Source organism: Mauremys reevesii, linkage group 15 (genome assembly GCF_016161935.1).
Source record: "Mauremys reevesii isolate NIE-2019 linkage group 15, ASM1616193v1, whole genome shotgun sequence".
Classification (NCBI taxonomy): Eukaryota; Metazoa; Chordata; order Testudines; family Geoemydidae; genus Mauremys; species Mauremys reevesii.
The window spans coordinates 26,160,866-26,173,271 of NC_052637.1; the positions used below are offsets into that span (position 1 = coordinate 26,160,866).

A 12,406-nucleotide genomic window follows, 5' to 3' on the forward strand; every position below is an offset into this window, starting at 1 on the left:
CTGGAAATTTGCCAGCAAGCCAAGAGGAGCTACCACTACAAGCTTATGATGCAGAGTAGCCATTAAACAACCCCTAAACTGCCAATCAAGGGGCAACAGGGAGAAAAAACCTGCATCCCAGAGGAGAGAATCTCACAAGTCAGGCAGAAAGAAGACAAATGCAAAAGAAGGAAGGGCAAGAGTTGTAGCAGAAAAACAATCCCAGTAGTGGAAGAGGAAAGCTGCATTAGTTTCTAGTCTACTGCTGGGAAGTTTCTAGTCTATTTTATGCACCAAGGGCTGGGTCTTTATGGATACGTCTACACTACATCTGGAAGCGAGCCTCTCAGCCCAGGAAGACAGACTCACACTAGCAGGGTTCGGAGCTAGGATGCTAAAAATATCTGCGTGGCTATTGCAGCTCCAACGGAGACTTGGGCTAGTCTCCTGAGCTCAAGCGTAGGGGACCGGGTGGGCTTGAGCTCAGCTGACTAACCTAGTCTCTGCCAGAACTGCAATGTCCATGAAGCTATTTTTAGCATGCTATCTCAAACCCCATTGGCATGTCTATCTACCACACTTTGGGATGTTCACTCCCAGCTGCAGCACAGATCTACCCTAAGGAACAGGAGGTGGCACATTTCTCCATCAAAACCACAGAGAGCAGAGTTTACTCTTGTAGTGACTCTGGACTGGCAGAGGGCTATTCCATGAAAACAAAAGAACTGGAAGGCACAACATACTTTGCTCATTTATTTGTAATTTTGGTTTGGTTTCAATTATGATAAAGCTTCCTGTTACCAGTAGTAAAACTCTACAGGATATTCTGCAAAAGAAATGAATTTTTACTAACACAAGACAACACTCAGTTCTTAACCCTTTCTGAGAAATGGGGAGAGACTATGGCTGAAACATGTAGTATATTAGAAGTGGATGGATAAACGAAGTGCAAATAAGTAAGATTTACTATGGCTAGACTATCATTTCTCCAGTTTCAATGAAACAAGAGTGAAATATTGCTGGAGAGTACTATGTAATTCAATCAGATATTTTAATAATATCTTCCAGTATAAGTTTTCCAAACTAAGCCAGGTCTAGTATCTAAAGCAAAAAATCATCCCATAAAGGCTACTTAAGAAGCCTGCATCAGCTATTCTTCACAGGAATTTTTTTAACTGGACCACTCAAAGGAGAATCAAAAGAAATATTGGTATATAAAAGCCAAAAGGATCTAAAAATGGCTCACTACGTTAAGAGCAAGAATCCAGGTCTTCTAGACCAGTGCTGCTCCACCTGCACGCTGCAAACTAGAAGTTGGTTGTGAGGGAGTGCTTAGTGGGTTGCACCTCGCCATCTGGGAAAGCAGCAAAATCCTTGGATCACTAGAACTCAGTGAGTGTCTGAGAAAGCAAGGAGAAGAAGCAGCTTTATGCCTTAGCCTTCCCCCAGGCTACTGCTTCCACCTCATATCACTCTGCAAACCTGCAACCCAATTCTAGAACAGAATATCAGTTCCACCTCTCCTTTACTTTGATCTGAGGCAGAGGAAGCAGCACTGGTTTCACAGTCCCTTGGAATGGCACTGCCCTAGAGCTGAAGACTGGGCAGAAAAGCAGGAGAGATGGGAGGAGCCTCCACACCAAGCAGCATCGGTCCCTCAGTAATTTTTGCTTGTGGATTTCTTTAGGTTTGATCTTTGTTTTGTAACAACAGGGAAATATAAGAAAATCAGTCATCGCACACAATAAGAAAACATGTAGGTCTATTAAAAATTGATTTAACAGTGTTCTTTGAAAAAAAAAATCAAACAACATTTAGATTTCACTGATGATCCTTAAACTCTGAAAATCTGAAGGAAAAAGAGAGGGAAGGCCTCCCAGAACTAAGGACCACACTGCTGCTGTACCTTGATTAAGATGTCCAGTATAATTGTTAGTACCACCAAGAGCAGATCATTTTTATGCCTTTTTAAAAAAAAAAAATTCTGGACAGCCACAAATCTGTTCCACAGAATAAAAAGATAAGTGAGAATTTCCATAGCTCATCTAATCTCATTGACATCACCTGTGACAACAAAGCAACTTTTTAATGGAGAGATACTTCCCTGATCAGATGTTTTCCTCTTTAACAACATTAACAAATTATCCTTACTTCATTTTTAAAAGATTGCCTTAAAGTTTTTAGATGTGCAGTAATTGTAACATTAACCTATGTGTTAAGTCTCTGAAATCTCTATTAGCCGTCTTCCATTCTCTGTACTGTAAATAGCCTAAAGAAAAAAAAAATGAATTCTCTCAGTTTCTCACTGTTGCAACCCACCTTGAAATTTGATTAACAAATGGCTTCAGTTCTAAGGGATCATAGGCACGAGCAAAGGCCCAGCAAACATAGCATGCTGCATCTCTTACGTTGGAACCCACGCTGCAGGCTCCTCGCTTCTCGTCATATGTCAATGCTTTTAAAATAACAGGAACAACTGTGGATTGAAGAAATTCACAAGAGTTAGGAATATGAACATACTTTAAATAACAAAAATACAAGGCCATTCAATGAGTTTTAAATGAAAAGACATAAGGAAAGGTACATATTTGCCTGTGTTCACTAGAACAAATTGAATGCTGTTCTCAGGGGACAGAGGCTGTGGTTCTAGGACTAAATTAAAAAAGCAGGATTTTGACTTAACATGGCATATTGTTTCTTGACTAATAACCTCTGTTTCTTTTCTCGTCCCCTTCAACTGTATTTCATTGTTCTCATACTCAAAAGTACATAGAAGGCAACACCCTAGATTAGCAAAGATTTAAGAGACAGTACATGGATTAAATACTAGTGAGTCCACATAAGGAATATCTTGCACTGTTCTACGTATCTTGTTAGAAAGGGGATATTAACAAAATAAGGAAGTACAGCAGAAAGTTGCTTCAAATGATAAAAAGCTTGATTCTCTAATCTTTTTACATTGCTGAAAGAAAGTTGATAAAACTTTACAGGTTTGTTTTATTAATTAAAATGGATGCTCAGACTGGTAAGCCTAAAATTGACATACCGTATGGCTTTTGCAATAACCAAAGAATCCTGTGGCACCTTATAGACTAACAGACGTTTTGCAGCATGAGCTTTCGTGGGTGAATGCCCACTTCGTCGGATGCAAGAGTGGAAATTTCCAGGGGCAGGTAAATATAAGCAAGCAAGAAGCAAGCTAGAGATAACGAGGTTAGATCAATCAGGGAGGATGAGGCCCTGTTCTAGCAGCTGAGGTGTGAAAACCAAGGGAGGAGAAACTGGTTCTGTAGTTGGCAAGCCATTCACAGTCTTTGTTTAATCCTTGGTGGATGTGCAGGTGAATGAACCGGTGATGGTGTGGCTGATCTGGTTAGGTCCTGTGATGGTGTTGCTGGTGTAGATATGTGGGCAGAGTTGGCATCGAGGTTTGTTGCATGGATTGGTTCCTGAGCTACAGTTACAGGAAAGCGTGTGCAGTTACCAGTAACTGCACACCGCACCATAGTAACTCTAGCTCAGGAACCAATCCATGCAACAAACCTCGATGCCAACTCTGCCCACATATCTACACCAGCAACACCATCACAGGACCTAACCAGATCAGCCACACCATCACCGGTTCATTCACCTGCACATCCACCAATGTAATATATGCCATCATATGCCAGCAATGCCCCTCTGCTATGTACATCGGCCAAACTGGACAGTCTCTAAGGAAAAGGATAAATGGACACAAATCAGACATTAGGAATGGCAATATACAAAAACCTGTAGGAGAACACTTCAACCTCCCTGGACACGCAATAGCAGATCTTAAGGTGGCCATCCTCCAGCAAAAAACTTTAGGACCAGACTTCTAAGAGAAACTGCTGAGCTTCAGTTCATTTGCAAATTTGACACCATCAGTTTAGGATTAAACAAAGACTGTGAATGGCTTGCCAACTACAGAACCAGTTTCTCCTCCCTTGGTTTTCACACCTCAACTGCTAGAACAGGGCCTCATCCTCCCTGATTGATCTAACCTCGTTATCTCTAGCTTGCTTCTTGCTTGCTTATATTTACCTGCCCCTGGAAATTTCCACTCTTGCATCTGACGAAGTGGGCATTCACCCACTAAAGCTCATGCTGCAAAACGTCTGTTAGTCTATAAGGTGCCACAGGATTCTTTGCTGCTTTTACAGAACCAGACTAACACGGCTACCTCTCTGATACTTCAGTTCCTAGACTTTCCTTTGAAGATTCAAAGTACAGTGTATATATTTTTTCCCCAACCTACACACACCATAAAGACAGGTGTGGTGAGAGGTAAAAGATTTACTTATGGAATATAAAATAATATGCATGCTCCTCTTTGACAGAGTTGCACTATACGTCATGTAACTGCACCTACTCCACCACCACCTGTGAACTACAGCAGGCACTGCCTGTGGTAAAAATGGCATGTCTGACATTTTGCCTTCAGATACCTAAAATGGCACTATTTTCATAGTATTGTAGGTATATTTTTAGACCTATCATATTTGACAGTGTGCCCTAAATTGTACATAGAATATTGACTTAACATTTAACACTGAAGAGCTCAGGGTAAGCTCGAAAGCTATTATTTCACCCACCTTGTCTCTCTAATTTACCACTGAGTTTAGTAAAGTGCAAATTTGTATATACTCGATCATAAGCCGGTTCGTTTATAAGCCAACCTCCCACCCCCAACACAAGATGGAGAAGTAAAAATGGAATTTTTTTTTATAACCCGTTCATAAGCCGACCCTATAATTCAGGGGTCAGCAAACTTTGGCTCCCAGGCCATCAGGATAAGCCGCTGGTGGGCTGAGATGGTTTGTTTACCTCAAGCATCCGCAAGCACGGAGGTAAACCTAAGTAAACAAAGCGTCCCGGCACACCAGCTGTTTACCCTGACGGACTGGGACTGCAACTGGTGAGGACAATTTGGGGGGGGGGGGGGGGAGAGAAGCTGGGAGTCAGGGGAGTAACCCCTGTGAGCACCCCACACACAACCCCACCCCAGCCCAGAACCCCCCCACACTCTCCCCAGCCCATCCCTTCCCATCTTATCTAGGGACGGCCAGGATAGGCTGTCTCTGGCCTGGCTGGAGCTACTCCGGCAGGCTGGGCAGTGCAGCCACAGACTGCTCTGGCGGGCCAGACCAGGCGGCACAGCCGCAGCTTGTTCCAGCAGGCTGGGCCAGGCAGCGCAGCCACAGCGTGCTCCGGCGGGCCGGGCAGCATGTCCGCAGCCTGCTCTGGGGGGTGGGGCCGAGCGGCACGGCTGCAGCCTGCCAGCCTCGGAGCTGCAGCTCCTTTGGAGGCTGGGGGGAGAGCAGCGTGGCCAGAAGCGGAGAGACTCTGGCCCCGCCTCTTCCCTTCTGGCTCTGCTGCCTCTCCTTGCTCCCTCTGTGGGGGGGAAGGGGCTGTGTCCCACCTGTCCCTCTATACACATTCATAAGCCGACCCCTTTCTCTGGTGCTTCCCTTTTTTATTAAAAAAATTCAGCTTATGAACGAGTATATATGGTAATCTTTATGAGACAAGTGACACTTAATAGTTAATGTTTTAAAAATACATCTACCAATTAACATTAAATTTCCAAGTTGCCATCCAAATGAACAGTTAGAACTATATGTATAAAATTGTCCCTAATTCCCCTAAACTTTTAGAAGTATTGAAGAAGATCTAAACCTCTCTAAATAACCTAGACTAGCTTGCAACTATGGGGAAGGAGACTCACTGAAAAATTAATTTGCCGACAGAAACTCCACAAATTGTGCAATACCACTGAGAACCACAGAATACATTCTGAACAGTTTGCATGAAAACTCTGGGTAATGGAGAGTTCCATTTAGCAACTAAGGATCAATTTCTCTCTCTCTCTGCTTCTTGGCCTTTTAGCCAAGGTCAAGTGTATCTCATGTACCCTTTTTTGGAGGACTACATCGTACAATTTCAAGGTGGGTTATTGAGATCTTTTTAACCAATAATTACCATGATCCCATTTGTTATGGGAATTATGTATTAAACATTCCACAACTGAACATATTAACATTGCAAGTAATTCCTGTATAACATTTCTCTGTGGCAACAGCAGACATGTGAAACTGACAGATCTTCATCCAAGTCATTTATGCAGCTGCCAGATATATAGGAGAGAGAGAGACTGACTACTGAGCAGGCGCATACTGTGATCCACCTAAGTTGTTTCTTCAGCTGCCAGTACCACGAACATTCATACAAAATACACAGTTCCAAACACAATTTTACGACTAACTCTGGGATTTAATTTGCCAAACAGAAATGAAATTCTCTATCTACTCACAAGTTCTCTCAGCATTTTAGGTAAGAAGCATAGTTGGCATTTTCTCCTTCCCCCCTCTTCTCATCTGCCCTTCCCCATAGTTCTAATTCCTGCTGGTGTCCTTCATACTTTCATACTCCCTTCATACTTTTAATGTTCCCTCTGCTAGTTTCTGTGCATCTATTTTCCCCTTCCTCCATGTTTTCTGAATTTCACACTCTGCCTCCTTCTATAATTTCAGTGGCCATAAAGCTGCTTCTACAGCAGAGAATAATGAAATTGGATGTTACAAAGTATCATGGCTGTGAAGTTGAAAACATGCTTTAAGAATGATGAAACTATACAGAGTTTTAAACTGATGCATTCATTTAAGCATCAGGCATATACTTTTTTTCTTTTATATGAGATTTTACAGTGGATTTTTACTTTTATTAAGAACAATTCTAAATACAATTTAGCAGTAGCAGACATTAGAATACAATGTTTATTTCTTGCTATAGCACTGTCTATCATACTACAAAGTAATAGCTAATTCTTAAAAATAAATACTGGCTTGTGAATATTATCAAATAAAAACAATACAGTTCACCTGTGGTTGGCCAATATCTGTTGCAACAAGTGTTCTGAACTGTCTGACACTTTTTAATTAACAAGGGCTTTGGATCAATCAGAACACAAATCATGAACTGGATACTATATTGAGTGGATAGCCTCTGCATACAACAGAAGCCTGGTGAGTAGTTGCATTTTGTACCATTTGGAGCTTTTCCATCATGTGTGACTTCATTCCAAGATATAAGAAGTTGCGACAAACAGCATTGTCATGAAAGCACAGATCATCTGGACTAAACCATGACCAGAATATGTCTGCCAGGATAGAATGCAGATAGAAGCAGGTGGGGTTTTCTGTTTTTTGCTGCCATAGCTATTTGGGCTTCCAAGAGCACTACGGAGTCTAACAAGACACCTAAAACTGCACTGTAACATTGTGAGGACAGGGACCCTTGGTAGAGAGAGATGTTATAAAGGAGATAAAAATGCATTGAAGAATTTCTCTTCCTGCCAGCAATTTTGCCTCAGTTAGGATGAAAAATAGGTACTTAAAGCCTAATATTGATTTCAGCCAGGTACTGAAAAAAATGAAAGACAATCCTGTTTATGTTTGACATAAGAAAAATGTGGAGCCAGGTGTTGTCTGTCATTGTTGGTGCTTCGGTCCACATCCCTCCAGCTTTCAGAATGGCTTCATAGAAATCTTCAGTGTTAAAGATTAAGTCTTGTGGAGGTGGAGTGTATTTATCCACAACTATCTCTATATTCTGACACAGAGGGAGGACCTCCAGCATTTCAGTTTCTTTTCACCCATGCAGCTTGCCAGAAGCTAAACAGGAGTATTCGTTGATCAACCTTATCAAATGCCACAGAGGTGCCCAGAAGAACGAGCATGGATATACTTACCTTGTCACCACAGGGCTAACAAGTGCTGTCTCATCAGCATGTCCTGCCATAAAGCCTGGCAGAGAAATTTACGACACCAGCAGCTACGTGTCGTCTTTGGAGACTCTTTTGCTACTTCTCAGTTGACTTTCTTAGAAAATGGAATTTAGACACAAGGCATTATTTAGCAAAGTCTCTGAGTTTCAGCAATGGGGGTTTTGTTTTCTTAGTATGGTCATACTACTGCATAATTTAGAGAGTGAGTGGTAGAGTCCCCTCATCAAAGGAGGTTACCAAGTGTTTTCTTTTTTTTCCAGGAAGGGCAGGGTTACAGGTAAGTGGCTCCTATTGCCATCAATGCTTCTGCAACTGGTTTGTGGGCAAAATTATTGAAAGGATCCTGTTGTGTTTCTGGTCCTGCTCTCAGCTTATTCTTCTCATTTATGAGGCCATGCTGATTGCAGGCAATGGTTTCTGTGAAATAAGAGGATTCCTGACAGCGTGAGTTGTGTTCTGGGGGTGGAGGGAGGTAACCTGGGTTCAGAAAGCTATTTATGGTCCAGAAGTATTCTGCAGGACATTATTTGCTTACCTCTGGGGGCAGAATGGGATAGGGTCGCCTGTAGGGGCTTGTTAACTGGAGCAGCTCACTGTGAAGTTAAACCAAGGCTTCCTGATCTACTATTGTCTGTGAGTTTCCAGGTTGAACAGAAAGTATTTGTTTTGACCTAGAAAGTCTTAAAAGGCCTAGGTCCTGACTACTTATTATACCACCTCTCCCCCTCTGCCATATTGCGAAGACACTCGAGCTAGAGCTCACTCAATATAAAAATGGGGACACTACAGCCAGAGTATTCTCCATAAGACCCCTCCATCTAAACTTTGCAGCTCACCACCCTACCCCACACCCAACAGCCACAGCATTTGGTCCAAAAGAGCCTGAATTTGTTGACCTTCAGGGCACACTTAAAAGTTCATCTTGTTGCAGGGCTTTGTGAATGTGGAAGTTACGTAAGGCATAATTTTGAGAAATATGCACACTGTTAGGTTGTACCAACTATTCCTGGATACAGTAAAAACTGCTGCTGGTCTTATCTTCATGGTTATTGGTGGCTTTAGATAACTGTTATATTCACTCAGAGTTTATGATGTGGGGGTTTTTTTTGTCTGTTTTATAACATAAAATAAATAAATAAAACTATCAACATTAAAGTGTCAGTTTACTATAAGGAGCTGAAGTGTTCTGGCTTCTATTCTTGATTCCCAATCAGAATAAAATAAATCATATACTTCGTGCATGACAGCCACAGAAAAGTATTTTGCTTTCTTAGTCACATGGGAAAAGCAGTAACTACTGAGTTACAGTAAAACAGAAATCACCAAAGGGAAAGTCAAATGAAAACCCCAGAACCTAACAAGACTGGCCAAATGATCCTGCAGTCACCAGTAGTAATGTGGTGAGAATATGGTCAAGACAATGGGCAAGTGGAAACCTCAGCTCTGATGTCTGTGGGGGTCCCCATCACAAAGAAAACTGGAAGAGATGATGCATCTTTTTCGAAACCATACTGCCTCTATTATGTATGGGAAAAAACAGCTTTTAAAAACAAATTTACAGCTCTCAGGTCCTAATTTCACTCCTTTCAAGAATGAGGAAACTTCAGAATACCTTTGAATGAAGCTTTTTACACAGTTCCTGTAACATACTGTCAAAGTTTGTCACATCTACTAAGTTTCCTGGAGGGCTTCCTTTTGGCAATGAGTGCAATAATATAATTTAAATACATTTCTCTCTAGACAGCATGTAATTTAATAAACTAATAACCCCTGCAGAAACAACAGCCTGTGGGGAAACAGAAGTAATTTAACGCTTAATCCTCTCTGAGATATCAGATTTGCAGACCACACTGTTTCTCATAATACATGAGGTCCAAAGGTCCTTATGGACCTAACTTTGTAAGTGTCTATACTAAAATGTAACTCGCCCACTACACTGACTTAACTCCACCTCCGCAAGATGCGTAGCACTGAAGTTGATGTAGTTAGGTCAACGCATTATCAGTGTAGACACTGCATTGCTTACATCGACTGCTGTTGCCAACACAAGGAGCACACTGTGGATACGTAAAACCGATTGCTGTGGTGGCTGTACGTCAACATAACGTAGGTAGATTTAATTTCGCAGTGTAGACTTACCCTTAGTGAATTACCCTTAGATCACATGAAGAAAAAAATTGAATAGTAATTAATTAAATGTCAATATACATAAGGTCAGTTTATGACCTTTAGTTCAATCACTAACTGTTGGAAAACACTAAAGCCACAACAAATGAAAAGGGGTGTATTCAAAACAACTTTTAAAATGGATTTTAGCCTGATAAATAATAGCCATAATCTGAAAAGTATTCAAGGTGTAATAGGATGACAAATATTACATAAAAGAAATATGGGGCATACAACCCCTCTTCAAAGGAAAATGGCACAGCAAAGTTGATATTTTGCTATTTTCTTTTCCATTTCTGAAATAAACAGCAATACCACCATCTTCAAAAATGCAGTCCAACTTGATTTGAAAAATGCTGTATTAACTGATGGAAAAATGGAATTAGCTGGTTCTACAAGAACACTGAAACAGCTCCCAGAGGCACTTTTACAAAATTACTACAAATTTTCTTCAGCAAAGACTGATTACTCCACCTACTTTGGACATTTATGGCTGTCCTCCCCCTTTAACTGAACAAGACTAGAGAAAGGAAAAAGTGGCTCCTTAATCATCTATCTAGAATATGCAGAAAGAAAAACTGTGCAATTTCAAACTGGGGAACACATACTGGAAGTCTTATGATGCCAATAGCATTTCTAAAAGCAGCAAAGAGTCCTGTGGCACCTTATAGACTAACAGACGTATTGGAGCATGAGCTTTTGTGGGTGAATACCCACTTCGCCACAGGACTCTTTGCTGCTTTTACAGATCCAGACTAACACGGCTACCCCTCTGATACTTAATAGCATTTCTAGTGTTTCTACAGATTAGAGATGAGAATTTTCTAATATAAAACTACTTCCTAACAAAAAAGTGTTTCCAGTTTGGGGAAATTCTATAATAAGACCTCATTCTAATAGATAAATATGAATTGATCATTGAACTAAAAATCAGTGCTTGCCTAGGTACAAGTTATTATGACTTGTTTACATTAATTATGTGCAAAGACAATACAATTGCACCTAGTAATACAGATACTTGGGGCCCAATTTCCCAAAGCTGAAAACAATCATGAGCAACTCTGACTGGAAGAAATAATTTAAATAGAAAAAGGAGAGAGATAATTGAGAGTCTAAGAATATTGCCGGGCCAGGCCAGAAGTGGGGATGAGGCCAGTAACAGAGCCACAACCAGGGACCAAGATTGGGGCTGGGGATGAAGCTGGGGCCAAGGGCTGAGGGTGGAGTGGGGGCAGGAGCAGAGTTGGGGCAGCACTCCCTCCCCGCCCTCCATGGGGGCTGGCCACTGGGCCCTGCCGCATCTTCTCCCTGAACGTTCCTAAACGCCCTCCTAGAGGGAGCACCCCACAGGTTGGGGACCATTGCACTAACCCAAATGGACCAGCTGTCACCCAGCACTCAGACTCCAGCTCGGTTCTCTGAATCACGCAGCAGCAGGTTGTGATATGTGGCAATAGCCCGCTGGGCATTCTGGGAGTTGCAGTTTTACCTCCTACATCTGAGCAAGATGGGGACAACTCCTCCCAGAAGGGAGTACAACTGTGTGCTCCTGCTCAGTGAGCCAAACGCTGCATGCGTTAGAGCCACTGCGGCTGCATTGGGGTGTCTGAGTCCCCTCTCCCCCCACTGGGAAGGTGGCACTGCACACAAGGATCCAGGATGTAGCCTCCCTGCCTCGAGCAGGGAAGGTGGTATGGCAGAGGCGGAGCGGGCAGTGGGGCAGGAGGTCTCTGGGGAGAAGGGGGGGACGGGGGCTTGGTGCAGCCCTGTGTCACTGATGAATAGTGTCCTATGCAGCTTTCAGTAGAGCCCTGCAAATTCGTGGATTCCTGCGGATATCTTCAGACAATTTTTGCGGATTGGATGTGGATACAAATTTTTGTATCCATGCAGGGTTTTACAGAGAAGCTCTCTGAACCACGGATATTGATTTTTAATAGCTCTTTGAACACTGGGGAAGTTCTATGGAACTAGAAAAAAAGCTAACATCGTGCCAATATTTTAAAAGAGTAAACAAAATAACCAGGATAACTAGGCCCATTAGTCTGACATCATCCTTGGACAAAATGGATGGAAGGACCTAGAGAAAGGTCCAAATGAAAAAATGGTGACCAGTTTAAGAATCTGAATGACAGACAGGATGGTGCCATTGTCCATACTGATCAAGAAAGGAGGTATCATGGAGGGCTTTGGAGAGAAAAGATTAAGAGCTGTGTTTCAGCCATGTTGAGGTTGAGCTGATGGGTAGACATCCACAAGGAGAAAGAGACAGGCCTGGTGTAGAGAGGTAGGTCTTTAAGTCATAAGTACAGAGATGGTAGCTGAACTTGTTTCCATGGATGACAATACTCAGAAATGAGGTGCAGACAGAAAAGAAGAGGGCCAAGGACAGAGCCATGCAGAATCCCCACCGAACGTTGGAGGGGGGGAATGATCCGCCAAAGGATATGCTGA

The 12,406-nt window shown here is 42.2% G+C and overlaps 1 protein-coding gene across 8 annotated transcripts in view; it reads right to left on the minus strand.

Annotated features, from left to right (window-relative positions):
• The window catches only part of TBCD (tubulin folding cofactor D), a 248,552-nt gene that overhangs the window by 143,922 nt on the left and 92,224 nt on the right, over nt 1-12,406 (minus strand). For all 8 annotated transcript variants that reach the window (XM_039501345.1, XM_039501338.1, XM_039501339.1 and 5 more), the window contains exon 15: nt 2,299-2,455. In XM_039501345.1, coding sequence (XP_039357279.1) covers nt 2,299-2,455 — 157 coding nt within the window. The remainder of the gene's footprint in view (nt 1-2,298; nt 2,456-12,406) is intronic.